The sequence below is a fragment of the Larus michahellis genome, chromosome 4, assembly GCF_964199755.1.
Source record: "Larus michahellis chromosome 4, bLarMic1.1, whole genome shotgun sequence".
Taxonomy (NCBI): domain Eukaryota; kingdom Metazoa; phylum Chordata; class Aves; order Charadriiformes; family Laridae; genus Larus; species Larus michahellis.
In genome coordinates, this window is record NC_133899.1 from 15,941,432 (window position 1) to 15,968,573 (window position 27,142).

At 38.1% G+C, this 27,142-nt stretch overlaps 1 protein-coding gene across 1 annotated transcript in view; it reads left to right on the forward strand.

Annotated features, from left to right (window-relative positions):
* TENT4B (terminal nucleotidyltransferase 4B) overlaps nucleotides 1-17,586 on the forward strand; it is a 42,729-nt gene extending 25,143 nt beyond the window's left edge. The window contains exons 3-12 of the mRNA XM_074583092.1: nucleotides 2,405-2,451; nucleotides 5,242-5,362; nucleotides 6,408-6,515; nucleotides 9,844-9,972; nucleotides 11,207-11,420; nucleotides 12,285-12,411; nucleotides 12,516-12,619; nucleotides 14,346-14,533; nucleotides 15,099-15,263; nucleotides 16,578-17,586. Coding sequence (XP_074439193.1) covers nucleotides 2,405-2,451; nucleotides 5,242-5,362; nucleotides 6,408-6,515; nucleotides 9,844-9,972; nucleotides 11,207-11,420; nucleotides 12,285-12,411; nucleotides 12,516-12,619; nucleotides 14,346-14,533; nucleotides 15,099-15,263; nucleotides 16,578-16,757 — 1,383 coding nt within the window. The 3' untranslated portion in view covers nucleotides 16,758-17,586. The remainder of the gene's footprint in view (nucleotides 1-2,404; nucleotides 2,452-5,241; nucleotides 5,363-6,407; nucleotides 6,516-9,843; nucleotides 9,973-11,206; nucleotides 11,421-12,284; nucleotides 12,412-12,515; nucleotides 12,620-14,345; nucleotides 14,534-15,098; nucleotides 15,264-16,577) is intronic.
* Nucleotides 17,587-27,142: the final 9,556 nt, after the last annotated feature.

Consider the following 27,142-nt stretch of genomic DNA (forward strand, 5'->3'; position numbering starts at 1 on the left):
CTGTTCTTGGCATCAGCAGGGCTCTGACCATAAGAAAGGCTTTAATTACACTGAAACTGAACAACCCAAAACATTAAACGAAAGCATTTTAAGACAAAGTTTTTTGACGAGTTGAATATGAAAATTTAACTATTGAATAAATAAGTACTTACACAGTGGAATTTAGGATACATTTGTCGTAATGTCCTCAGCTTCATGTCTGAGTATTACGTGGCCTGGTAGATCTGAAAAGAAGCAATGTTGCATGCTTCACACGATTCACTTATGAAAATACTATGGTTGGGAATGGAAGTAGAAAGATAAATCCTGTTTAGTTTGACATACTTCAGAAAATTCTACTTAATGATGTAGAAGGAAGGGAAATTCAAATTGTCTGTGGATAGATTGTTTTATTTTGGCGGAGGGATTTTGGTAGCAAGGACTTGCCAAGCTTTTGTGGGTTCCCACGTTCTGTTGTGCGTAGTGAGGATGTATTTGGACACATATCACCATTAAAGCTCCTTCAGGAACTTCAGAATTTAATATGAACAAGTTCACAGAAATGTAGGATGAATAACATGCAGGAGTAGGAGTTTATTACAAGTACTGTGAATCTTAAGTTATCTTACGAATGCAAATACCTATCTCTGTCCGCATAGAATCGAAACATAATTGTCAGAGTTGGCACACCACAAAAACTAATGCTCACGTCTCTCAAGTCATAATAGTGTCCTGTATTTGGGATGCTTTAAATATGTACATGGCTACAGAGCTTCAACTGTTTAAATTCTGATTCGATAAATCAAAGTCTTTTAAAATTTCTGTTCAGATTTCCCCACTCTTCTACTTCCATCTTTCCAGATTTGATGAGAGAGGGATTGAAGTGTGGGTGTGGGTTTCTTTTATAATAATTCCATGTTTCTCATACTCCAAATTATTGTACAATAGCAGATGTTGCCTCATTCCTTTCTGTAAAGGTCATATAAGTTTGTATCAGTAAGTTTATGAATACTTTCAGGGTTGTTTATTCAATAAAGGCTGAGTTTGCTGTTCAGCTGAACACACTATTTTGTTTCATAATGTGAAAGCACATTTAGTTTTTTTGCAAACCCACTAGTGGTTGTTTTATTGTGTGAGTGTTTTTGGTGGCCAAATAAATCCTTGTTTGACTCAACCCAGTTTCATGGAGGATGCTTATATTACTATCCTGGATTAAAAATAGTAATAATAATCACCATTATTACATTCTTAGCTTTGTGATGCTTTTATGCTTTTGTCAAGATCAAATACGATATTGACGCTCGTTCGGTGGCATCTCTGGCAGTCTTCTCTAGTGTGAGAAGCTATGAACTTTCAGCATTAAATTTACTGCCAGCATGTGCTTTTTGTTGGGTGCGAGGGTAAGAAGAGTGAAGTGATGTAAAATAATCAAGAGGAAGCATTCATACTGCTGCTGAGTCTATGAAAGTATGAAGACACTTCCTTGCAAAACGTCATCTCTTTCCTTCTCCCATTTTTCTTATCCAGAAGGGCAAAAACATAAAAAGCGGGTCACTTGACATACAAATAGGTGGCAGTCAGGCTAGTGCATGAGACTAAGGCAGAATGCCCAAGTCTGTAAGGTGGCTCCAGGAAACACATCAGAAGACTGTCTGGTGGAAAATTAGTCCAAATGTGTAGATATTTTTACTTTGAAGTTTCACCAGTCCCCCTTTGAGACTTAGCGCATGAGTCCGACCTCCCTGCGAGGCTTGGCTGAGTTAATGAGAATGTGGTTTCGGACGGCTTACTGTGGAAACCTGATCATTTAAACCTCCAGAGCCAGTAAAAATCCAGCACAATAAACTAAATCTGTGGGACGTGGAACTTTCTGAAACTTTTTGTGTTTGTTGTTTAATCAGAAATGAACAGAGTTGTGCTACTTGCTCTTTAATACAGAAAAATAAATTGGTCATGATTTAATTATTTTTTTTTAAGTATGCAAAGCAACAGACATATATTTAAACTTAAGCTTAGAAAATGTGTTTAAAAACTAAAGAGTATACTTTGAGATTAAAAAGCAAAAAATAAATTGAACTGACACTGGGTTTTTTTACTGTTGTGTCATTCTTCAGTGTTTTCAAATCTTGGTTTCTGGGTTTTGCCAGATTTTGGTAATGGTGAAAATTTTTACATTACAAAGAAGGTTTTGTAATAAAAAAAGGTCAAAGTTATTAATGTTTTGTGGGTAATAACAATGAAGATTAGCTGTTTGTTCTACATTGGAGATGTAAGTGCTTTAACAGAAAGGAGTACTTGCGTTAGCAATACCAAAATCTGCCAATGGAGGGTAGCAATACCCAGCCTTTACAGGCAGCTTAATAGAACTTGTTTGTCTTCTGAAGCCTGAAAATTTGTTTTCATATATCCTGTTCTTGTGTTTCAGGTGCAGATATTTGGAAGTTTTAAAACTGGTTTATATTTACCTACAAGGTTAGTAATTTTTCAGTGTAAATTCTGTACAAGAGAAAAAATAGGCTGTGGAACCTGTACCCCGTGGTGATCTATCTGATCTCCCAAGATCCATGTTACTTGTGTGTATACTTGTTACATTAAGAAAATGTTAAGCTATGGGTACTCTGCAAATTGTACATAAATGTAGTAATTAAGACTATTAACTATAATACGTGTGTCTATATAGATTTTACATGTATCGGTAAAAGATCTGAATTACCGTGTTGTCAAAAAAGGCTTATTTTGTGATTTGGCTTCATTAGATGACTGAAGCAAAATAAGAGGTTGGCCTTAAAGGAAAAGCTAAATTTTATCTCCACAGACAATTAAATTGAACCTTTTAATGTTACCTTGTTATTGCTAATGTTAACACTGAAGAGAAAAGATTACATACAGAATTGTTTTTTTCTTTCAGTTGTCTTTTGTGAAATCTGTGCAATAGCCAACCTCTACCTTTTCCAAATTTATTACTAGTTTTCATAAAAGTTCTTACTCAGTGACACTGGTATCTTCTGTGTAGAAGTTGTAAGTATTTTTGACAACTAAATAGAAATAGAATGAACAACTCAAATGGCTGCAGGGGATAAGCAGATGTAAATAGCGTAAGTCTGAGGTTAACACTTGAATTGAATTCTGTACTTTCGGAACACGAGGAATTAATGTCTAGTACTGACTGCAAGTGGTGGATACCCAAGTCATCGTTTCATCTCTTTTTGAAAAAGAAAGTGTCTGACAGATGCTGTAGTTCCTGCTTTAGTCTAAGGAGTTGCAGGAAAGCTGAATTGCTCAGTTTCTGCTTGGAAAGTCAGAAGTAAGGCATACAAATACACGTTTTTCACATTTGGCCTTTTTTTCATTGATTTTAAATAGTCTTGATTAAACTTGGTTGGATGCTTACAAAAGAGATATTGCGCTCCACATGACTGGTAGCAATAGTTCTTTGCTGGATTTGCTTGATTGTTTTGAAACTGATGTAACAAAAGGGCTTTGCTACTGTCTGTTTGATTTCATATACTGCCTTTCCTCTATATTTGTTTCAGCTGAGTTTTTGGAGGAGAACAAATGCAGATACTTTAAACACAGTACATAAACCCACAAAAAAATCTTCCTGTGGCAGTACTTGCCAAACTTTCAAAATTTGTGTGTTGGTAATGAATTCACAGTTGCCTTCTTTCAAAACTTCCCTTTGCCCTAGTTTTTCCCCCTCTGTCAGTAACCGTGTAATTAATGTAGATTTCAGGTTCTGGGGTTCAGAAACAGTGTGTTTTTAATTCTGTTACTCTGTGTTAGAGTTTGCCTACTATCCTTTTACTTAAGCTGATATTGAAGGTTTGGGCACATGATTGTTGAGCTGCTGGATCTCTGTTATTTTGGAACCAAAATCTATCCACAAGGAGACAGCAGAGCTGCTTTTTCCCTCGTGGTGTGCTTCAGAAAAATGTCTCCCGTTGTTGTCAGCATCAGTAGTGGGTTTAACAGTAATTTAGTTCAGAAGAGAAGTGTCCAGCAGCATCTCCTGCTCTCCAGGCAGGTTTTGAACATGGTTTTCTGAAACTGGCTGAGTGCTGCCCGTCCTTGTCAGCTAAATGGTGCACAGCTCAACTTGCCTGTGCCGGCACCGTGTGTCGGCAAGAGATACTTCATCTGACACGGAGGTAGTTTATATGAGATTGTTACAGTGGTTAAAGATTGATTGTGAATCAGCAGATCTGTAGAATCTGTGAGGGGTAAAAAAGTATTTCTAAATTTTTTGGTATTTTCTGTAATGCGTTTTTCCATAGGACTGAAGTGGCCGGCTAGTATAACTCTAGGGTTATATTTCCCCCTCCTTTGTGTTCCCAACTAAACAGGGGAAATTAAAGAAGCAGCTGGCGAGCAAAGAGGAAAAAGCTCAGGATCTCACAGTGGCCTTAGCTGCCTTCAGCTTGGGCATCAGTCGCCTCTTGCGTTTGAGTTTAGGCATTGAATTAGGCTGTCAGCTCCCTGCGTAGTCAAACGAATGTGTATGTGCTTAGTGGGGAAGTGTAGCAGGATGGAAACACCTCTTCAAGGAGCTGAGTTGATGAGTGAAGTTAATTAGATGGTTTGATTATATTTAACAGCTTATTGCTTCCTGAAGTCAAAGTTGCCACGTTTTCCTGTCTCCTTCCCTGCTCCCTGTTCCTGGCGCTAGAGGCCAGCTGCTTACTGTGTGCCGGTTGCTGCTCTGGTCACACAGAAAACCAGCTTGCAGTTGCAAGGAAGCATAAGACTACCCCAGAATGTTCTGGAGTTTTCTGAAAGGAGGGAGTTGGTTTCTGCCAGGCCCCTTAATATGTTGAATTGATTTGCTGTGAATTGGACAAATACCAAACCTGGAGTAAAGGAGGAGATGGAGCCATGCATCTGGGAGTAGAGGATTGGGAACAGGACAGTCCCTTTCAGTGGCAAGCTGTTAAGTCGGCCTTACTGATTAATACAGGTCAAAGGCGGTGAATCACAAGTTAATTTCTTGCTCTCAATCACTCTGGAGAAGCTGATGGCAGTCTGCCGGCAGCATGCCCTGAGCGGACTAATGTCTGTCCCTCCCCTTGCTAACCTGAAGTGCTCTGTATTTCCCCAAGTGTCAGAGTTTATACCCACCCCTTTCCTCAGAAAATTAAGAATAAATTATTTGTTTAAGCTACATTCTGTCAGTTTTATTCTAGTTATGTGTGGATGTCAGTTGTTTTTCTTTTAAGTGTATTGGTCTTTTAATTTGAATAAATCTATATTTTCTTTCCATTTCAGTGATATTGATTTAGTTGTGTTTGGAAAATGGGAGACATTACCTCTTTGGACCCTGGAAGAAGCTCTTAGAAAGCACAATGTAGCAGATGAAAACTCAGTAAAGGTTCTAGATAAAGCAACTGTAAGTTTGGGGAAAGAGGGTATTTCCTTGTTCTAAGTTAAGTTTCTAATCAAAGAAAGATCTTGGTTAAAAGAATGAATTTTCATAAGCAGAAACTATTTTATATATAAATTTGAAATAGAACCAATTGAACCTTTGCATTTAGTAAATTTTTTATTACTGACAAAATACTTGATAGCGCACCAGCAGACGCATTTCTTCTGTTGGGGAAAATCATTGGATTTTCGATACTGCACAACATACACTTGCTTTTAAGTGAGGTTATACTAGTCATTGTTGGGAATTGATGTGATTGGACTTGTGAATTTCTGGACGGAGTTTGTGCATAAATCAATGATTTATTTTTTCTTATTCCAAGTAAGCAGACGTAATACATTTTCACATAGAAGTTGTAAGTACGGCCTTATATAAATATGTAATAGTATGTCTTATGCAGGATAGAATTAGTGCCATTATAACTTCCTACCTTTTGCTAATTGTAAGAGTATGTAAGAATGGTGAGGTTTAAACAGGTGTCTAATTGCTAGCTGTTATTAGTAGAGAGAGATAACTTGGAACCCATTCAGGTGGAGGTATGTCAGAGTGCTCTCAATATCTTGTGCTTCTTGTTTGAAGATAATTTGATGAGGAATCAATGACCCACAATGACAGGAGTGTGTCTTTTCTTAAGAGTGTCTGTTACCACTTATCTTTATTTCTTAAGTGTTTGTCTCCCTCTGCTGTTTGTTTTTCCCACTAGAGCTATGCTTCTGCACAAGATACTGACTAAAAACAATTTAAAACGAATCACTTTGAAGGTGAAGTGTTAAGTTCCATTAAACAGGATAGTAGATTGAAAATAGCATTTATGAGTTAGAAAAACAAAGTGTATGTAAACAGATTGGCAAAGAGTGTGAGTTCCTAAATAGATAGGAGTCCTTTTTCTCTGTCTGTCTCCTCTCTACAAATTCATAAAACATTTCCGTTTTACTGGTGCATGTAAGTATGAATGAAACCAAATGTGTCTTGGAAATCTGTATTGATTTAATCTGTCTTTGTTTTGCAGGTACCTATTATTAAACTGACAGATTCCTTCACTGAAGTAAAAGTTGATATAAGCTTTAATGTACAGAATGGGGTTAAAGCAGCCCAGCTCATCAAAGATTTTATCAAGGTTAGGCAACACTGAATAGCACTGCACAGCTGAATATTTGATGGCTTAATTTGATTTGCTGTTTTCCTTTGACTGCATCCTTATTAGAGATAACGCTTTCATTCTCTGCTATTTTCTGCTGTCTGATACTATTTTGTGATGTTCTTAGGTTTTAGATATATTGTCCTAAAAGGCATGAAGATAGTAAAATGCACAAAGAAAGTATGGAGAAGTTACAATGATATAATAACTAAGGAGAATGCAGTAATGCCTGTCTAAAATGTTTTTCTCTTCTAACTGTGGTTCCTTGAACTTAAAATCAGTAATAACCACGCATTCCTTCAGAAAGTAGGAATAATATTGTTCTAGATTGAATATTGTTTCAGCATGCAAATGCTAATTAGTAGAATAATTTAAATTTAGTAAGTTACTGTTCAGGGATTCACTAATATCTGTAGCATAGATACATTACAGTTATTTTTGTGTAATATATAGGATCGTTTTGCTAGGATTAATGAGCTTTTGTATTTCAAGTTTTGAAGTATCGTTACATTCTTTTCCTTCCTGTCCCCTCTTCAGTGCATTGGACATTCACAGTAAATGTCTCATAAAAGCATTAGAAATTTTTTCTTGTATTTTCATGTTTTGTATAGGGAAATGAAGTGCAGTTCAGTCACACTTAAGTGCTTACGTATTACTGTTCTACTACTCGCTGCTCTGGTTTTTTTAACCAAACTAATGGACAGCAGGAGAATCAAAGTATTTCAATAGCTAGACAAGTAAAACTCATTCAGAAAGCTCTGGAAATCTGAATAAAGCAAGCACTTTACTTTCAATCACAGAGGTCAGAAATCATGTATATCTGCTTTAATAATGTCATCAAGTTGCAAGAAGTTGTCTAAATTTTGGAGGGTTTTCAGTTGCTGATGAGTTGAATGTATGGCCTTCAACTTGTTAATCTTCAGTTCCTTTATGTGTGTTTAGTAGCCACTATGAAAGTAGCTCAGTTTCCTTCTACAGTGTCCATTTCTTTAACCTGTGGAAGGGAACAGGAGAAAAATCTCCGTACTTAGTTCATTTTCAGTAGGACAGCGTGAGTGCTTCTCTGTGTGGTTATACAGACCTTCTGCTTAAGCTGCGTGCTGGTGAGGCCTTCTGCATCCCTGCTCAGGGTACGAGGGTGGAGCGCCTCCAGAGGCCTTTCTTCCCAGGGAGGTGGTTGAGTCACCATCCCTAGAGGTATTTAAGAAACGTCTAGATGTGGCACTTCAGAACATGCTGTAGTGGCAGAGATTGTAGGTTGTTTGGTTGGACTCGATGATCTCAAAGGTCCTTTCCAACCATGAAGATTCTATGATTCTTCTCTCCGCCTCTGTCCGATGAGCAGAACTCAGTTGTGTTGGCCAACCCTTTTCTGCTGAATCAAGACCAATAGTTTTGTGCAATGTAGCCCTTTGTTGGGGAAAGAAGATGCCCAGATTCTCTGTTGTAAGACGCCTACCTGGAATTTGGTAGCTGACTTTGGTTTTTATACCCTGTTCGTTGTCGCATTGCCTCATGGTGGACAGGCAGTCTGTATTTGGTTTTCTGCCACAAGACAGGCTGTATTTCTTTTACGCTCCGCATATAAATTTATTTTTAGGTCAGTCCATAAAGCCCTGCATGCTCGCCCAAAATTGCCTATGTACTTCTTAATTTCAAGATAGGAGATAGTCTTCTCTTGAGACTTGAAGGCATTTTTGTGTGCTTAAAAAAAAGATAAAAGTGTTAGCGTGTTCCTGCTGCCCGGGTTATTTGTGACCCTGTGGAGAGGCTGCTTTGGCCTCGGAGCAGGGACCTTCCCCGCCAGGGTGCAGCCCTGCGGTACCCCAGCCCAGAGAGCAGCCGGCTCTGGTGGCAGTAGGCAGGGTCACCTCGCAGCCTGGCAGACGAGTCCCCAGTGAGGAGGTCGAGGCTGAGGACACCAAGCCAGTGGTGAGGGACAGCATGGCTCCAGCAGGCTCCATGGGGAACAGCTGAGGTGAAAAGCAGCTCTGGAGGAAGTGTGGGGGACTCTCAACAGGGCTGCCCACATGGGGCTTTCCCACAGGGCTGCTTGCCCGGCAGCCCAAGCCAAGGCTGTGCAGCTCTGCCGCACCAGAGCTGGCCCCGGGACGGGGCGGCCGAGCCTGCTGCGGGGGGAGAGGTGGCACTCGGCCCTGACACACAGCAGGTAACGGCTGTGCCACCAGGGAGGGTCATTGGTTTGACTTGGAGGAAACTCCGTGTGTACTTGCCAAATGACTTCATTGGCGTTCTCAGGCATCTCTCTATAAAACACTTCCAGGGCATTCTCTTGGGTCTTATTTTGCCCCGCTCCCTTTGAAGAGCTCACTGAGATGTCCTGTTCAGTGTTACCCTCGGAAATGCCAGTTTCTCTTCATCCAGCCTATTTAGGAAGTCCGAGGCAGCTGAAGCCTTAAATAAGGTTTTGCAGTTTCCTGAGAAAAATCCTGTCTTTAAATTTTGGTATATACTGGTACTCAACACTTCAGCTTGTGACTGTAAGTTCTTAATAGTTCAAAAAGGTGATCTTGGGATCTTCGGTTAAATAGGGCTCCCGATAGTCACCGTGAGACTCATGCAGAGTTCTTGGAGAAATTCTTTGCCTTTAATCTTTTGCAATCGCAGATACCATGATCCACATCTCTTCTCTGACACTAAGGAACTTTTTAGCCCTGTGTTGGTAAGAGTAGTGATATTCCCAAGCCCCTTTGCCCCCTCCCCTGTGAGGGGGAGCTCAGTGCAGGCGTAGCCCCAGCCTCCACTGCTGTCCCAAAGTTTCATCTGCTCCGCGCGTGCCTCTAAGGGAGTCCATGCAAGGACCAGTTACCCAAAGGTATGTATTTGGCTCCTTTAAAAATGTAATCTGGGTGTAGTGATTTTGAAGAACTGTTTAGAATGCTGAAGTATCTGTAGGACAGGGGTCTCAGTCCACTTTGGGACATCACCTTGGCTGTAGCAGGAAGGTTTTGTTACAGACGCGGATATCTCCTTAGTTCCTCCTTGGCTTTCCTTTTCACTTGTATGAGAAACGCAAGCATGTTTATATATTCAAACACAATCATTCTGATTTTATGAGGTAATAACTTCTTTTCTGCTGTTAATGTCTGCCGCCAGAGTTGAAGAGGTAAAATAATTGTCTTGATCACAGGCAGAGCACTTGGCTTCTCCCCTGTTGCTAAAAGTAATAAGTTAGAATAATACTTAGCTTTGAAACTTAATGTAACAGATAGCTTCAATATGCATTCTTAGCATCAGTTGTATACATGCATCACAGTATCCTAACACCGCTGTTTTTCTCTTTCAGAAATATCCTGTGTTACCGTATCTAGTTTTAGTGTTGAAACAGTTCCTGTTGCAGAGGGACCTTAATGAAGTATTTACAGGTGGAATCGGTTCTTATAGTCTTTTTTTAATGGCTGTCAGTTTCCTTCAGGTAAGCTTAATGAAATCTACTGATGCCATTGATGCAAAAGGACGTTATGTTAAGAAGGAATTTAATCAATCCTTACATTATTTATGCTATCCTGTTTGTGGTTCTACACCCCCTTTTCATTTAAAACCAGACACATCCCACCTGTCTTCTGTGCTTTCTCCCATACTGGTACTTGTGGTATCGGAGATGTTTGGAACATCTGCTGGTGCATCGGTGCCAGGCATGTGTGTTGTTCATGGTGAAATAACTCGACTATTGCGTAATTATTTGGAACAAGCTACATAGGTTAGTGTTAGATGCAGCTGTCCTTGTTTTCCAGGTCATACTCCTTGTATGTGCTTTTGTGAATGCAATGGAATTTTGCTTGTTTGTCCAGGTTTTTAAGCCAGTATCAAATAAACACGTTTCACAACTTCCTCTTAAATCTAAGAGAAGAAAATGCATGAGCTAAATCTATATTGTTGTGCCTGGGGGAGAAAAATATTGTAGAAATATGAAGTAGCCAAGTTGTGCCTTTATCACCCTTGTTCTTTCCTTTTGTACTAAATGTCACTGTACAACTGTGTGCGTGTCTGTACTTTCCCACATTGTAGTTACTTTTAAACCTGAGCCTTGAGCTGCAGCTCGGTGTTTGCTGAGCACAGAAGAAATGAAAGCAACAGGCATATCATTTTGAAAGAAACCAACATCTCTCCCAACCCCTGTTTTCTCTTATATTGACAAATAGCATTTCCATGCTCTCCTGCAGAAAAAAAAAGAAGTTTCGTATCTGTTACAATTACGAACTGGTTTTGTACGTAATCTCTCAGGCTGCATACTTAATGGTCGAGGGGCTCATTTATGTGTGTAGTTGTGTACATTAAAAGCCTGTATTTGTACTGGAAAGCCAGGGCTGTGAAGTGCAAATATCTTCGCTTTTTTACAAGAACCCTGCCGTTAGTGCTGGAAGTTCACTTATTGAACTGAAAGGTCAAAAACATTTAATACTTGCCAACCTTGATTTTTTAGAGATAATTAGTTTATAAAAGTTTTGTTAGCATCTTGTTTTAAAGATGCAAAACTGCTTTGTCAAGGAAAAATACTATACTTAGACATGTTTGCTTTATATATTATGTTTTATTATTATTTGTTATTGTACCTAGACATGTTTGCTGTAGAAAAAAATGGGCACTTAAAAGCACTTGAAACAAAGAAGTCTTAAGAAAATGATTTATTTTTTCTCTCTTCTTAATAGCTGCATCCCAGGGAAGATGCCTGTATGCCCAGTGCCAACTATGGTGTTCTTTTAATAGAGTTTTTTGAATTATATGGACGTCACTTCAATTATCTGAAGACTGGAATCCGAATAAAAGATGGTGGCTCTTATGTTGCCAAGGATGAAGTGCAAAAAAGCATGCTGGACGGCTACAGACCATCAATGCTGTATATCGAAGATCCGTTACAGCCAGGTATCCTCATAAACCAAGATTTAACGTATTGACTGAGAAAAAAAAGTTACAGGAATGCTTAATCCAGCAGAGTTAAATCAAAGAATAGCATAGAATTGCCACCAACACCCAAACAGAAACACCTCGTTCATGTTTGTGAACACAAGATGCACTCAGAACACAATGATTTTCTTTAAGACGTGTTCCTACAAAAGCTACAGTGTCGTGCCAGAGCGTGCCTGTACCACAGTCGGGGTAGGGTACGAGAGAGCACGCCAAACAGCTTCCATGTGCTCCGTGGTAACAGCAGTAGAGCTCTGTCAGCGTGGGCCGGAGGGTGGGCTGGGGGTACCGGGATGGACCCTTTCAAGCTCGTGGTTGCCTGTCTCACACTGGCACCTTACAATGTACATATACTCTTAGGCATGCCCTCCTGTTTGATTCTGCAAAGTCACATATATGCAAAGTGGTTTCATTCCGGGCTGTTACCTTTACGTTAAGGCTGATTGTTGACTTGAATGGGTGGCTCAAGTGCTGCTCAGAGAAAAGAGTTGACATGTTTCTGATCTAAAAAAATGTCATCCAGGATAGTACTGTTATATATGTGTAATATATGCAGTACGTGATTTTATTTTTTTTCTTCATGTATTGCACTTTTACCCAGAGAATTGCCATTTTGGACTTCTGTGCATGTGAACATCTATAGGTCTTTTAAGCTCTTTCAAATGTTTATGATTCACTAATCCTCTTCTATTCCACAAGAAGTAATTGCCGTGAGTTGGGACTTAAAGGGCAATTTTTAAAAAATGTTACTGTTTCCTGTCTGAAAGGAGGTAACCACGGTTTCAATCTTACTTATTTATTTAATTATATTCCTATTTTAAGGTAACGATGTTGGGAGGAGTTCCTATGGTGCCATGCAAGTGAAACAGGCTTTTGATTATGCCTATGTTGTTTTGAGCCATGCAGTTTCCCCAATAGCTAAATATTATCCTAACAACGAAACGGAAAGGTAAATTTTATGAGTCTAAATCTCAGACATTGATTGCTTATAATTTTGTGTACCTAAAAATGAATTGTGGTGACATTTGGGTTTTTTTTTTTCTTGGCTTACAGTATATTAGGTAGAATAATTAGAGTAACGCAAGAAGTGGCCACGTACAGAGACTGGATATCGAAGCAGTGGGGAATGCAAAGTAGGACAGAGTCTTCGTGTAATGGTGAGTCTTGACTAAGCGTGGCTGACGGGGAAACTTCCTGCATATTGTGGTTGTACAAATTCTGTTGTTGCTTTTGGCCCACATAAGGCAATGTATGCATCTTCATTTTCAGCGGTGATGCACTTTCTCTTGTGTTCTCATCCAGAAAATTTAGATTTGTACAGGAATAAAAAGGCTATACCACAACATCTTTATTGCACTGCAGTAGGTTTGGTCAGCACAGAGGTCTGTAAAGAGTCCTGCCTTCCAAAAGGAGGCTTTTGAAAAACTTCCAGTTTAAATTACGTGTTGTTGGTGTCACACTTCCCTTTGTCCTTTAAAGGTGGACAAAGTTTTAGAAAGAGTTACTGTGAATGCTAGTTTAAATCTAAATCCTTACCCTCCATTGTTCTTTTATTTTTCATTTTAAAGTTTAACATACTGTATGTGTATGGAAGCAATATTTAAACCAGGATTGACCATATAAGTGGAGTAAGACTTCAAAGCAGAGAAATCCTGAAATATTAATCATAATTCTTGTTACTAACAAATGGAAATGCACAAAATCTAGCCTGAGAGTTTGCTGAAAATGTCCTTTGAAATAATATTTATTTTCATTGTCCATCTTCTGACTTTACCAGCCAGTTGCCACCCTCTTTTGGTGTAGGTGTATCTGCTGGCTGGAAGTTTTCAAATTAAAATTAATTTTAATAGTCTCCAATTAATTTTAGAGTGTTAGCTACTATAAGTCTTCTCTTCTTAGGAATTAATCAGAGAAGATGACACAACTAACTAGCCGCTCTTTAGGCTAGGTTGGGATTTTGCTTATTTGTTTTTAAAGCTTTTGTTAGTGATTTTGCTCAGTGTCCTTGTAAATTGAATACGCTCCTGGGCCATTTGTGCTTCATCAGTCTGTAGACCCTCGTGGCGCGGCTGTACCCGGGAAATGGCAGACGACCACGGGTCAGTCCCACAAGCTCCAGAGTGATACTTAGCTGCCTATTGTGAGGGATGGATTGAACTCTGCGTGCAAATACAGGTAGCGGGGCAACAAAGGTATATTGTATAAATCAGAAGTAACTCCTGTGAATCTTATGTGAGATAAAACAGTAATTAAAAAAATAAAAATAACCCTGAATCAGGAAGATAATGGTGACAGTTACAGTGGTCGTCTCATAGATTTAGTTTAGATGTAAGTTCCATTTTTTTTTAGCTAAGGTAGCAGTTAGTGAGATAGAGTTCTGTATCTCGTATTTTCAGTGCAGGGTATCATACAGAGCAACCAGACTTACTTGGAGTTCTTATGACTTCAGCAGCTCACGTAGAAGAAAAATGGGAGTTGCTGAGTATTGGGCATATAGGAACAGAATTTAAACCTATTTTTTTTTTTGATTGCTGTTGAAGTGTGTCATGTTATTAAGCAGCACATCTGAGCTCTGTTACTAGCTTCTTCCGTGTCTTATCTAATTTCCATCTTGAACTATGGGTAATGTTTGGTGGTTTTCATAGTGCACATTAATGGATCTTGTCAGGAAACCACCACACCCCCTGCGAGGTGTTGGCTTGCTGCACAGTGCATACGCACACACATACACACATGTGCCTACATGTATTAAAAGTATGTGCATGTGCAGATGTCTGTACATGTCCTGCTGGAGATAATATTTAATACCTGAGGAGGTATTAGAAACCAAAAAAGCAACATGCTTTAGCAGCTAATGTGATGCTTCTGTTTTGTTTTTAATAGGTAATGGAGTAACCTTGATAGTAGATACTCAGCAGCTAGACAAATGCAACAATAATCTCGCTGAAGAGAATGAAGCACTGGGAAAACCTAGAAATAAAACTTCAGAAACACTTAGTAAACATTCTTCAAATTCTTCATCAGGTCCTTTATCATCATCATCATCTACACTGTCCAGCTCTAGTGATGTAGTAAGTACTGGAGGTTTTAGGATTTTGATTCAACTTCTTTGGTTTTTTTTTTCCTGATGTGTATTGCCGCAGTATACATTTGGGAAGCTTGGAACCCTAGTTAGTTATTTCATCCAGAATCCTAACTTGCATAAGATGTTACCTCTTATGCAATTTCTTCTCATGTAAGTTGCAGTGTGTTTTGACACAACACGTGTAGAAAATGAATACAGTAGATAAAAAGATACGTCGCCCTCTTTTCTCTGGGAAAACTGTATTTTAAAAAAAAGACTAGGTAGTCCTAAGCCATATGCTTAAAAAAAAAAAAAAAGGAAGGAATATGTAAGACATTAATCTGGGAATTCTATTTAAAAAATAAAAGACAAATCCCAAAATCAGAATCATGCATCAATACATTTTAAAATCTGTTTATTCAGTAAGAATTCTGGATTGAAGGAGTTTTGATATCTGATAGAATATACATGTGTTAAGTTTTGTCCACTCTAGCTTTATTTTTAAGGGAAAACTCACTTTTAAAAAACTCACTCTTAAGAAAAACTCACTAATACTTTAAATTTTCTTGAAGGATTCTGATGGAACACCTTGCAAAACCTCTAAACAGTTGAGTTGTCGTCAGTCTACCACAAACAGAGTGGGGTCACAAGAAGTGTCACTGGAATCCTCCCAGTCAAGTGGGAAAACACAAAATAGCCAAACAGCCAATACATCCAGCAACACGAACAAATCTCAGGTTTGTGAAATGTTTGAAAACAACAACTGTATAGATTATTTGAATATTTCACATGCCCTCCATGGAAGGGTAGCTTGTTCTGGAAAGGAAACACTGCATTTTTCTCTTCCCCTTTACCCCACTAGAAAGCTTTGAGCACTGATTGTATCTAAAATGACCCTGTTCTCTGTTTCGCGTACAAAGATGAGTTTACAACGCTGGCTTTCCCAGCCTTAAAACAGATGAAATTGAATTGACTTTATTTTGGGAAATGTAGATTTGCCAGACGCATACAGCTTTGTTGCACCCATTTCCTTTTTGCAAAAAGGACATCAGTCCAGTCTTTACTGCAGAATTTGAGAACTGATGAGCCTTGCCTATGCTTTAGCAAAAAACAGCAAAAATGTATTTTTAAAACTATGACTGGCTGCTGTGTTAGCTATTGATACTTGTTGAAATGCCCTTCATTAATTCCATCTTGTTCCTTCTCATCTATGATGATGATTTCCCCCCAAAGAGAAATATGTTTATAATGAGACCTACCAGAGCTTATGCATTTAGGGGATTTCTCATGTTGAAGAATGCTTCTGTGACAGCTCAGTAATCTGGAAATATTATATGCCTCTATATACAATATACTTTGGATATATGCGGTTTAGATTTTTATGTTTTCAGAATTTAGGACTTTAATGTATGAAAAATAGTCTGGAATATTATTCCTGAAAAGTAATTCTGAAGACTTGCTGGCCCCTACTTGCTGACAAACTATCTCTAGCTAGTAATGAGACAGTTTACAAATAGGCCTTGGACATACCATAAGTTGTGTATTTGTTATTACGCAGAGCTAATTCTGGTGCTGGAATGTGAATATGCACGATATGAGATACTCTACATCTGTAAAAAGATGTGGTATGAAATTTGTCCTGATTTTAAAATAAAGTTGTCTTGATTTTGCACAGAAGATGAGATTTGAGCAATTTTCATCTGTTGTCTTGGATTATGGACTTAGGTTTCTGTAAAACATTTTTTTGATGGTTGTGAAATGGGGGCGATAGAACAGTTCTGTCCTTTTCAAAATTCAAAGTGCTCTGCTCTCCTCGCTTGATCTGCATGGTTTTGGGTCTAGAGATGAGCATTTGTTTGCAGCCACCAGAGTGAAAGATTCGTGGTACCGTGCTACTGTCTAAACAATGGCCCAGCTTCTTTTGCCATATCAATTTTTTCAAGTGTGACACTTCCATGAGTTAGCGTCCTCATTATCCAGAAATAGGCTTGTGTAGTTGCCACGCTTTTTTCTTTTTTGCACTGATGTACCGTGTTCTCTTTCTTTTACAGCATGGATCTGCACGGTTATTTCGCTCTTCTAACAAAGGCTTCCAAGGTCCAACAAACTCAAGCCACGGTACCTCAGTCACAAACAAACAACATCAAGGCAGCAAATCACACCATCAGTTTTTCCACGGCAAAAAGAGGAAACACAAGAGGGATGCGGCCCTTTCAGACCTTTGTAGATAGTTGCCTATTTTATGACTGTTCTTCTGTGTGCAATGATCTCATGCTACAGGATAGTTTGATAGTGACTCCTTGGATCTCTTCCGGAGCTTCAGACTGTTCAGACATTGATTAGCAACTGCATTTTTTTTTTCCCAGCTCGCCACGGAACGGATCATGAAGACTGATCACTGCAAAAACAAAAAAAAGAAAAAAAAAAAAAAAAGAAAAAAAAAGGGAAAAAAAGGAAAAAAAAAGAAAAAAATTAAAAAGAAAAAAATTTTAAAAAGAGGAAAAAGGCTGCTCATTTGATAAGTCATATGCTACAACAGGGTCATTTAGGATATAAAAGCTTGAATGTAAAATAAATGTATTTCCCATCAGCTCATGCTGACCTGTAGAGGTAGTACTCAGTGTGTCTAGGGGGTGGTAACAAACAAATAAAACACAAAAAATAGGAAAAAAAAAAAGCAAAAAAATGTATTTTGAGGGAAACCCAGCCTTTAAAGGTGAAAGTAATTTGTGCATGATTTTTTTATTATTTTTGCATATACTTACCATTTTATTGTGTATATATAGATGACCATATAGGAAAACTGACATTTGTAATAGTGGATTTGTTAATACTTTTTACATAACATTACTGTTTAAATTGTAAACATAAATTTTTCTCAGGATTAGTTTGGAAAATAATCTGAATTGTCATCTTAACATCCATATAAAGAGACATTACTAGTTATATTGCTCAGAATTTCTTTTCTTGGCATTTAAAAGATTTAATAGAACATTTGATCTGCAAAAGCTGTTCCTCTGAAAGAAGGGTTTATGGTGGCAAATGAAGTTTTTCATTTGTATAAAGTGTATGTGTGCTTTGTGTAGACACTGAGCTTGTCATCTCAGAGAAGTAACCTTCACCTTGTTTTCTAGAGTGCCATCATTTCAGGCAATGGGGTTTTATAGTTGCATCCTTCTCTTCCTCCCCTTAGTGGTCTCTTCCTGACTCTTTCTTTTTTTTAAAGAAATACAAAACCACTTGGGGTTTTTTTGTTTGGTTGTTGGTAGTGAACGTTTTCTTTTTTTTTTGGTTTTAAAAAAACAACAGAACTCGGTTTGTTACAGACGTTTGCATTCCTGGGCTGCTTTAATCCCATGCCTCTTTGTTTGTGCCTTCCCTTCCCCTTCCAGATCTGGGTTTTTTTGTCTTTTATATTTTTGCTAACTCCTGTAGGAGATGATAACTGTTGAAGCTTTAAGTAAATTTTACAATTAAAGTATTTTTTTCTCACTCCCCTCTTAGGCCTTTTTATATTTACACTTAATTATTTAAAAAAAACAAACACAACAAAACAACTTCAAATAATGAAATATATTTTGTATTGCCTTAAAGACCCAAACCTTTCATATCTCATAGTATTTCTTCATTGATCTGGTTGTCATTTAATTTAAACTCCGTGTTTGTCTGGTTCAGTCGCATTACAGCTCTAGGTTGCAGTAACTTTGATGCCATGAATGCGAATTAAATGTGTAACTACACTCACGGGCATAGCTTGGAACAGGCGTTGGGACACTTCAGTGGTAGAAAGTTAAGTGGCATTTACTTTCACATATTTCTTTAAAGAGGAAAGTCTGTACTCGGCATACATGACTGTATTCAATGCAGCTGTTCTGGAGACAATGCTTTTATAAAAAGTACTCTTAGCTTTTAGAAACTTTTTTTAATATACATTTACAGAATACTACAGACCAACCTGACCTTTAATGGGCACTAATGAGTGCAATGATTTGTTTAAAGTAAAATAATGCTAAAATAAGACCAGAATTGATGTCATCACTTAAATTAATAAACATTTTCAATGTGTTAAAGTGTTTTACTTCAAAAAAGAGAATATATGTGTTCCAAAAATACAGACAGTCGTAACATTTACTCAAACACTAAGCTTAAGTGATGTTAATTTGACAATGTTTTTTTTAAATTTTAGATTCATATTTTAATTTGATCAGATAATTTTAACAGCAAGATGTTGAGCTTTTGTTCATAGAAACTAGTAAAACTTGTACCACATTATGCATAATCACAGTATTTATTTTGGTTTAGATTATTGTGAATGTGTAGACTTATGTTCACCGCTTAGGGAACAATTATTTATAAATTATATTAATCCAGTATTGTTAGCTGCTATTAGCAAAAATGTTCCAAAACTCAATACTTGCAAAGATCTGTATCGCATTTACCACACTGAAGTGTTTTTAAAAGAATCACCCTCATCGTTGAAAGCAAATGTACTTTTAGGGTGCAGATATTAGTGTTCCAATAAGCATGTGATAATTTTAAGGTGGTGGTAGCGGGAAGATAATCTTGATTCCATTGGGAATCTTAGGTTTGCCTCAATTTATGGTTTTCATAAATTTAATGGAAAATAGCTTTTCCTGGACTGCTCAAGTTTCTTTTTGGTAAACAGTATCTTTCTAAAAGAAAAAAAAAAAAAAAAAAAGGCAAAAAAAAAAAAAAGCATGAAGGAAAAATTGAGGTGTTTTACATTGCCTCAAATGACCAGCATTGTATTCATAAAATACTGTATATCTTGCAAATCTTTATTTAAACAGAACAGTTGAACTGTTCGTTTTTCAATCTGAAGTAAAATACTTTCAAGACCTTTTAGTTTGCCTGCTCATTTGTCTTGTACATTTCATCTCTGTATTTGACTCAAGTCTGATTCCTTTTTGAGTTTCAATACTTTTGTGAAGATTTTGTGAATATATGAAAAATAAATGTTTAATCTAACTACTGCAGTTTATCACCATTCTTGACACTTACCCTCTGTTTTCCTTCACAGTACTGTGGAAAGAGCAGACTCCTCAAGGCGCTTTGTAACGCTTTTGTAGTATCTGGGTGCCTCCCCAGCTCTGCGCTGGGCCCCTCTGCCTGGAAAGTGGAAGCTTATTTTGTTCACGTGTCCTGGTCTGCCGTGTTTCCTTCCAGGAGAGCTGAAGCAGAGTCTGTATGCCCCAGAATAAGTGGAAGAATATACACGGATAAAGGGTTCTTACTGTACTAGTTTTCTATAACTTTCTGCTGCACTATGCATAGGAAGCTCGTGCAAGGATCCGTTTACTTTGGGCTAAGTGTGGTGTTGCAGCTGCAGGACGGCAGCTTTTGAAGCTGCCACGCTGAGGGCAGCGTGCTAGAAGTATGCAAAAGTTAATTTGAGTTACCTTCAGATACAAACCAGTGTTTAGGATAGTTCCTGAAGCATGGGTGATATTACTGAAGTATGTTCTTGACATTGGTTGTCTTGCTTCCGTGCATAAATCGGTAGGGAGACGTACGCATACTGAGAGTTCATGTAGTCTCGCTGCTGGTAGTCTACCAAACGCCATCTGAAATATGTAAATAAGATAAAATGTTTATATATCTTCCTGTTTGACATTAGATTGATTTGTTAAGGGATTTTTTACTTTTTTTGGAAAGAATAGTTCAAATGGTGTTTATAGTCAAAAGCCGTGTATTTATTTATTATTTTTTTTTAATTGTCAGTCTTCTACCTGTGGCAGAAAAGAAGCCGAAATGTAAGTATGACGTGATTCTGTGAGATATGACGTGATTCTCTTTACTGGCCTCCCTGTTCTGTGCAGCTTCCTCAGGACTTACAGCTCAGGTTTTTAAATGTTTATAATAAACTTGTTTTCCTAGAAATTAATCTTTAGAAAATAATTAGTAGTCCAATGGCTGGTAGGAACTTTTTTATGTATTTTCGAAGTGGTCCTTTTCCATTTGATACCTGGAGTCATCATGAGTGCATCCTAAATACAGCATGCAAGCAACTGATTAGGAAATGGTCTCATCCTGAAAATGTACATAAAAGCAGCCAGCCATTCGACATCTTGATGGATGTTAAAACTCACGATAGGTGTTGAAACTGAATGTGTGACTCCCAATTTATTTCCTGAAGAGTAAAAGCTATGGGAGATTCAAAGCACTGTAATTTCTCAAGAAGGGGCTATATTTACTCATTTAGAGGCTGTAACAAAAAGTACATTTAATTATTCCAGCTACTGTTAAAGTGCAAAAAGTAGTGACTGTTTATTCTGCGGACTCCTAGAACTTGATTCTGTTGCTTAACAATGTAAAATAATTTTCTAAGACTCAAATTTGCCATGTCCTGAAACTGTTTGTCTTGACAGCGCAGAATTTGAGAACTTTATTTTCTAGCTAATTTGTAGTCTTTCCACAAGTCTTCCTCAAAAATGTTTTCCAGTTGGAGTGACCTGAATGTAAATGTGTCCTGACTGTATTTCCCCCGAGTCATTTACCAACAGTTCTGTCAGATCGGTATTCATGGTTTCATCTATGAGTTGAAACCAGCTTTGCAGTTCTCATGGTGCTTAATTACATCATGGTTGTAGATATTCCTGTGCCAAAGTGACTGGGCTCCTCAATGTAATAGTTTGCTCTGAGCCTAATTACCTAATTGTCAAAGGTTGGTTGTTAGGATGTTTGAGATGATCCTAGAGAAATTATCCAACACCAGGAATCCTTTGCAAGCTAATGAATAATGCCCTGAGTAACACAGGAATTAGAATTCACATGGCATTATTGGATCTTTTTACAAGCCCAAAGTTTGCGTCAAGTATCTACTTGAAAAGGAAATCGGAATAAAAGAGCCAGAAAGTGGGTGCTACTTCTGCATTTTGGCATGGTAGTGCTAGATCATATTAATCTACATTTCAGATTACTCTCAAATTTAGATCAGTTAATTTTGAACAAGTTTGATTTTAATTCTTAGTATATTTAGTGATTTCCCCACCGTGACCACGTTTCCGATTTGTGGACTCCCCAAAACTTTTAACAGAAGTGAGGTGCCTTTGGTGGACACCTTGACCATAGACGTGGGTGAGGTACAGTTCCGTAGGCCCCTCTCTTGGCAGTAGCTGGCTTAAAAATTGCCTGTTCCCATTTGCTCCTTCCTATAGCAGTGCAGCCAGTGGCGAACTTGGATGTTTATGAAGCTTGGGAAAAAAAGCAACACGAATCTTTAGTTTGCTGTAATTTAATTGGTAAAAGCTGATGGGATCCTGAAAATTGCTTATGTACACAAATAAATAAGGGAAGACGAAGAAGAAATTGTGAAGATCCTGCACATAAAAGCCATTTGGAGGAATGCCATCTTTCTGCCTTCTGAGGTGCACGAACAATGAGGTGCTGCGAGGCTTCTGGTGAGTCAATTTCCTCCGACATTAGTTCTTGTGGGATACTGAATGACCTGAGCAGTGAATCTGCTCACCATCGAAGTATGCTGAAGCTTTCTACGTTCTGCAGCAGGTTTAAATAGCTGCACAGGTGTTTAGCAACAATGGTATGTCTTGGTTCTGCTCCCTCCTGCTTGGAGTCCTTCAAAAGATACCTTTTTGATCCTTGATAGCCTTTGATATTTTAAACTTGCTGAATTGAGTCTTCTAATCCTTTTTTTAACTCTTGAGTCTGCCTTTTGTGGCTCAGAGATTTGGTGGTGAATATGGCCTTTATCAAATCCTGTCCAACAGGCTGTAGTGAAGCAGGAATGGGATGGAGATTGATACTGCTTTAAAATGAATATTTCCTGCTGCTACAGCTGCTTTTTAAAGAAATATAAAACCCCACAAGCCTCATTAGTTGAGCAGTCTGAGGGAGGAATGTGTCCCCCTAGCCCTCATACATCCATATTTGAAACTAGTTGCTGTGCAAATCATTCAACAATCTAATGTTCAGATGCTAGGTTGATTTTTTCAAAAAAAAATAAAATCCTTTTGTATAATGAAGTCCTGATTTCCCATAGTACAAAACACCTGAGGACGAAACCACTTGGCTGTATGCGAGAGCTGGCTTGTAAAGAATGCGTTTGTGTGGTGGTGGAGGAAGTCTGAGGAAGCACGGGTGCAGATTTGGTGAGTGTTTTGTTTGTTGAAAATAAAAAAAAAAAGCTCTTGTGCAGGTATATAAAACTACTTTTGCTTATGTATGAAGCAATGTTTGACTCTTGAGCTGAAAGATCATTAAGCAATCAAATGCTTATGAATAGCTATTAGAGAAAGTAATCTGTGCTCTCAGCTGCATTTTCCCAGGTCTAAAGTTCATTTACGGTACTAGATTTGGTGGCAGTGAAATCTGACAATAAACCTGGTTCAGATTGCTTGTTTATGCTGCCTGGCAATGTAACACAACGATATCTTTCCTGAACTTAAAGCTCCCATCTTAATGAAAAACAACCACAAAACAAATCCACCTTGCTGGTCTGTATGCAACAGATTTTTGCACCAAGAGCATGAAGAAATATTTTTGTGACGACAACAACGTTAGGTTGTTTGCGTTTCCCTCCTTCTGTGGCCTATTTCCAAACAAGACCATTGTTCATTCTTACGATAAGTAGGGGGGACTGATTAAGGTTGGGTTGGGGGTTTTTTCCCTCTTCATTATAGTGGATCTTGACTCAAACTCATTTGTGGTTGCCTGGTAGTCAGTAACTATGAAAAGACCATTCTCAGTCAGAAAAATCAATGGCTAACCCAACAGCAGGTAGAAATCTTTCATATTGTCTTCCTTCAATGCTAGCTTGTTTGCTTTTTCTTTTCAAAATGTTTGACAGTGCAAGGGAGGAATAATTTATAAAACAAAAACCTTTTCTATAAGATTTTTATTCATCCCAAAGCATGTCTTACTAAATCTGTGTTATGATATCAACTTTTATCCGTTAAGATAAAACAATCTAATTCCTGAAAACTTCAAGTATCTCCGAGCTGCGGTGTGTACCATCTAGTGAATCACTTTTGTGCAGTGTCTAAGCAACATATTCCACCCAGGAAAGGTAGTTTGAAGGCTTCTATTTATAGTGTTGTTTGTATCCAGACTGTAGCACCTTCAGGTAGTAGCAGCTTATCTGGTAGTGCTGAGCTACTGCCTGCACTTACACATCCTAAATCCCACAGAATCATGCTATTCTAAGGGTATAGCTGAGAAAAACTGAGTTTTGTTCCCTAAAAAAAAAAGTTTAAGCCATATGAGTAGGGTCAAAATCCTACTAAAGTAGGGTAAGAGCAGTACAGGCTACTAGAAAGAGGAGCCGTATCAGTGGATTGCCCTGGCAGCTCTGGCTGTGCAGACCAGCAGCCTTGGCCACCTCCTGCAAAATGGGCCAGAGACCCCCATGGCCAGCTCTCGCTGTCCCGCACCTGCCTTCCTACACAGAGAGCTTTATATAAATACATTTAACAACTAAGTACTTCTAAATTCTTCAGAACAAAGTCACATGATGGTCTGTCAAAACCAGAACAAACTTCTTGGAGAGTATAGGCAAATACAGAAGCTGGGAATCTGGAAGCTGAAGCATTAACATAAAAGGGAAAGAATCCAACTTTTGCAGTTACGGAGAGCTCTGGTCGGGTAACTTTACTGTGCGTGGATGGTCTGATTTAAACAAACAAACCAAAACAACCCCTAAATCTCAAATGGTATTACTGCACTGTATTTCTATTGAACAGTATTTTAGATTACAGTGGTGATTTTAGAGAATTTTTGAAGTAAAAGCAATAGAAAACAATAACAAGTCATGAAATACTGCTAGTTCTATAGTTTCTGTATTATGTATTACTTATTTTTTTTCCTACTTATCAACACTTAGACGTAAAACTCTGTCCACAAAAAACTGTAGCTGTGAACTCTAATTACTGTATTTGTACATTTGGGAGAGTCTGAATGTTCTGGTGTTGCTTAGTAAGGGAAAACTACAGTTAGCAATTGCGATAAGCTGGTGCAATACTCAAAGAACATAAATTAGAACTGATGTTTACTTTTCTGATGTCACTATTAGAAAGTTATTTATTTTCACTTCTTGTTTTGTGTCCTCATCAATGTCTCAATTTTTGTACACTTTTTCTACCTTTGTGCCTCATCTGTCCTGTGTAGGAAATCACAGCTGTCCTGTACCACAGCTGGCTGCTGGCATCTGTTAAGACTTAATTTTATGAGCTGGATGGATCAGTGTTAAAGAACAGCAAGTATCCGTACCCATTTTTGATCCAATCGTGTTAGCTAGTTATGTTTCTCCCTTGTTTGGTAGTCTATCCACGTAGAATAATTTTACCATAACAATACCAGTACAACCCACCATCATGTGGACATGTTAAAGCACATGTTAAAGGACAATCCTTATCCTGAAGTTAATCACTTCACAGCTGATTTCAGTTAATAATGGCTTGTATGGGAATAGTGAGGATGCGGTATGAGCACAATTTTAATGTTACTATGTCAATAGAAAGTCTTAAATTTTATTGCAAAGGAGAGAAACCTTTGCTGTTGCAAATTTGAGGTTACTAATTTTCCTTACTCTGAGAATTACCACTAAAAGTCTGGTTCTGTTGAATTTAAGGGGGGTTTTCCCACTGATTTCAGTGAGATCAAATTTATCCTGTTTTTTTCTCTGATTTTTCAATCTCTTGATTTCAGAGCTTCAAACACTTTTAACTTTTTTTAGGCAAAAGCAAATGCACACACATCAGTGGAGTGATTAGAATGATGCAGACGTCTCAGTTCTAGACCACCCATTACACTTATTGACTCGTCTTCAATCGTCAGTTGTCAAGTTTGTTTAGAAGACAACAGTTAAACACAGACAAAATGTCAGAAAACATGCCAGTCAACAGAGTACCTGAGCACAGGTTGTGGCTGCCTGGAAGAAGGGTGGGTGAAGGAGAAGCTGGTGCCAGAGGTCCTTTCCTCCAGCTCCTGGTGAATGGGGAAGGACTTCTAGTACCACAGAGTCCACCAGGGATGGGGTCCCAAGGACTAGACCATGGTTGCCTTCACAAGCTGAATTAACCAAGTGCCCACTGTTTGATCTACTGAGGCCAGACAGCCTCTTAACACCTCCTTGCCCCATATTTAATAGCATATGATGTCTGGTGGTACTAGGATGGTATTTGATACCGGTCTTGTGAGCAATTAAACGACACCATCCATCACTGCTGCAGCAGAACTCTGGTTTCAGGACAGTAAGGTACTAAAGCATTTCCCATCTTAGTCCCTCTCAGCTTTGTGAAAGTTATTACATTGTTTTGTTGTAAAAGACCAGCTACTTGAAGGAAATTCAGTCTATTTCTCAGCATAAAGGAAAATAAAGGGAGGGCTATGCTCTTGCTCTGTATTGTCTCTTTTAAAATCAGCATTGCAATCTAAATAAACTAATCTTCAAGAAGTCAGAAACTAATCTTCAAGAAGTTCCTTATGCTCAGTAGGTTAACATAAAAGGTATATCCTCAGGTAATATAAATAATTTTTGTTACAATGGCTTCAATATATGTGATTTATTTTGGGGCTATGTTGATTTAATCAGGTGAAGTTTGTCCACACGCTTTCAAAATTGCTTTGTAACAGACCTTTTTGGGTTTTTTTAAATAAATCCATGTTTCCTAGTGGATTCTCTAGGAGCTTTCTGTTCCAGAATTGTATTGAGATTTATGTAAAAGCATTTTTCCCTTATAATATACACGGTCCATTTGTTCCTTACTGATTTTTCCAAAATATTCTTGTTTTCTTTCCAATATGCCCTCCTGGTTACTAACACAAAGATATTGGAAGTGCAAATTGAAAACAGTTAGCTAAATAGTTTCATCATTCACTGTGAAAATAAAACGATCTGTTCTTTTCTGTGTTCTTTAAATCAATAACGTCTTCCATTTTGTTATAAACTCCTCCTGCAGTGTTACGGTATCTAACAGAGAAATGGCCCGCCTTTTATTTTCTTCCCTTGCGTAACTTACCAATTAACGAAAAGAAAGTGTGACTCCTCAATAAGACCATCATAACAGTTTTCTAGGAAGTCACAGACCATATCTTCAATTCAATTTCTAGAAGAAATTCAAAAAATACAGGTCAACTTGAGTATATAGAAAGATAATAAACCCAGTCTGATCTGTAGCCCTTACTGCAGTCCAAATCACACCCACAAGTACAGGTAAAAGGCTTAAGCAATTAGCCAGGCACTGATTTTTTGAGGCACAGTGTGTGTTCTCGCTCTGGAGAAAGACCTTTAAGCATGAGCAGGAGAGGAGATGGAGATGTTTTTCTGATTCTTAATCCAAGAAGTCGAACAAAACCTCCTAGCCCAGGCTCTGGAGCTGCAGGCAGCGGGACTTGAATTCTTAAGTCCTTCGGTTCCTCTAGAAAACAGCATATTAGCTCCCCACTCACATCCTTTTTTGGAATGTTAGTATTTTTCCTTATTTCTTCTACCATTTCACAGTGCTGTGAGTTTGCACTGGGCTTGAAGTTTTCTTTGGAGAAATTACTGTTGTAGAATTAAGTCCCACTGACTTTCACAAACTCTGGAATGCTAGAAAATATGATCATCAATCCAAGTCAGTTAAGACTCTTGGACAGC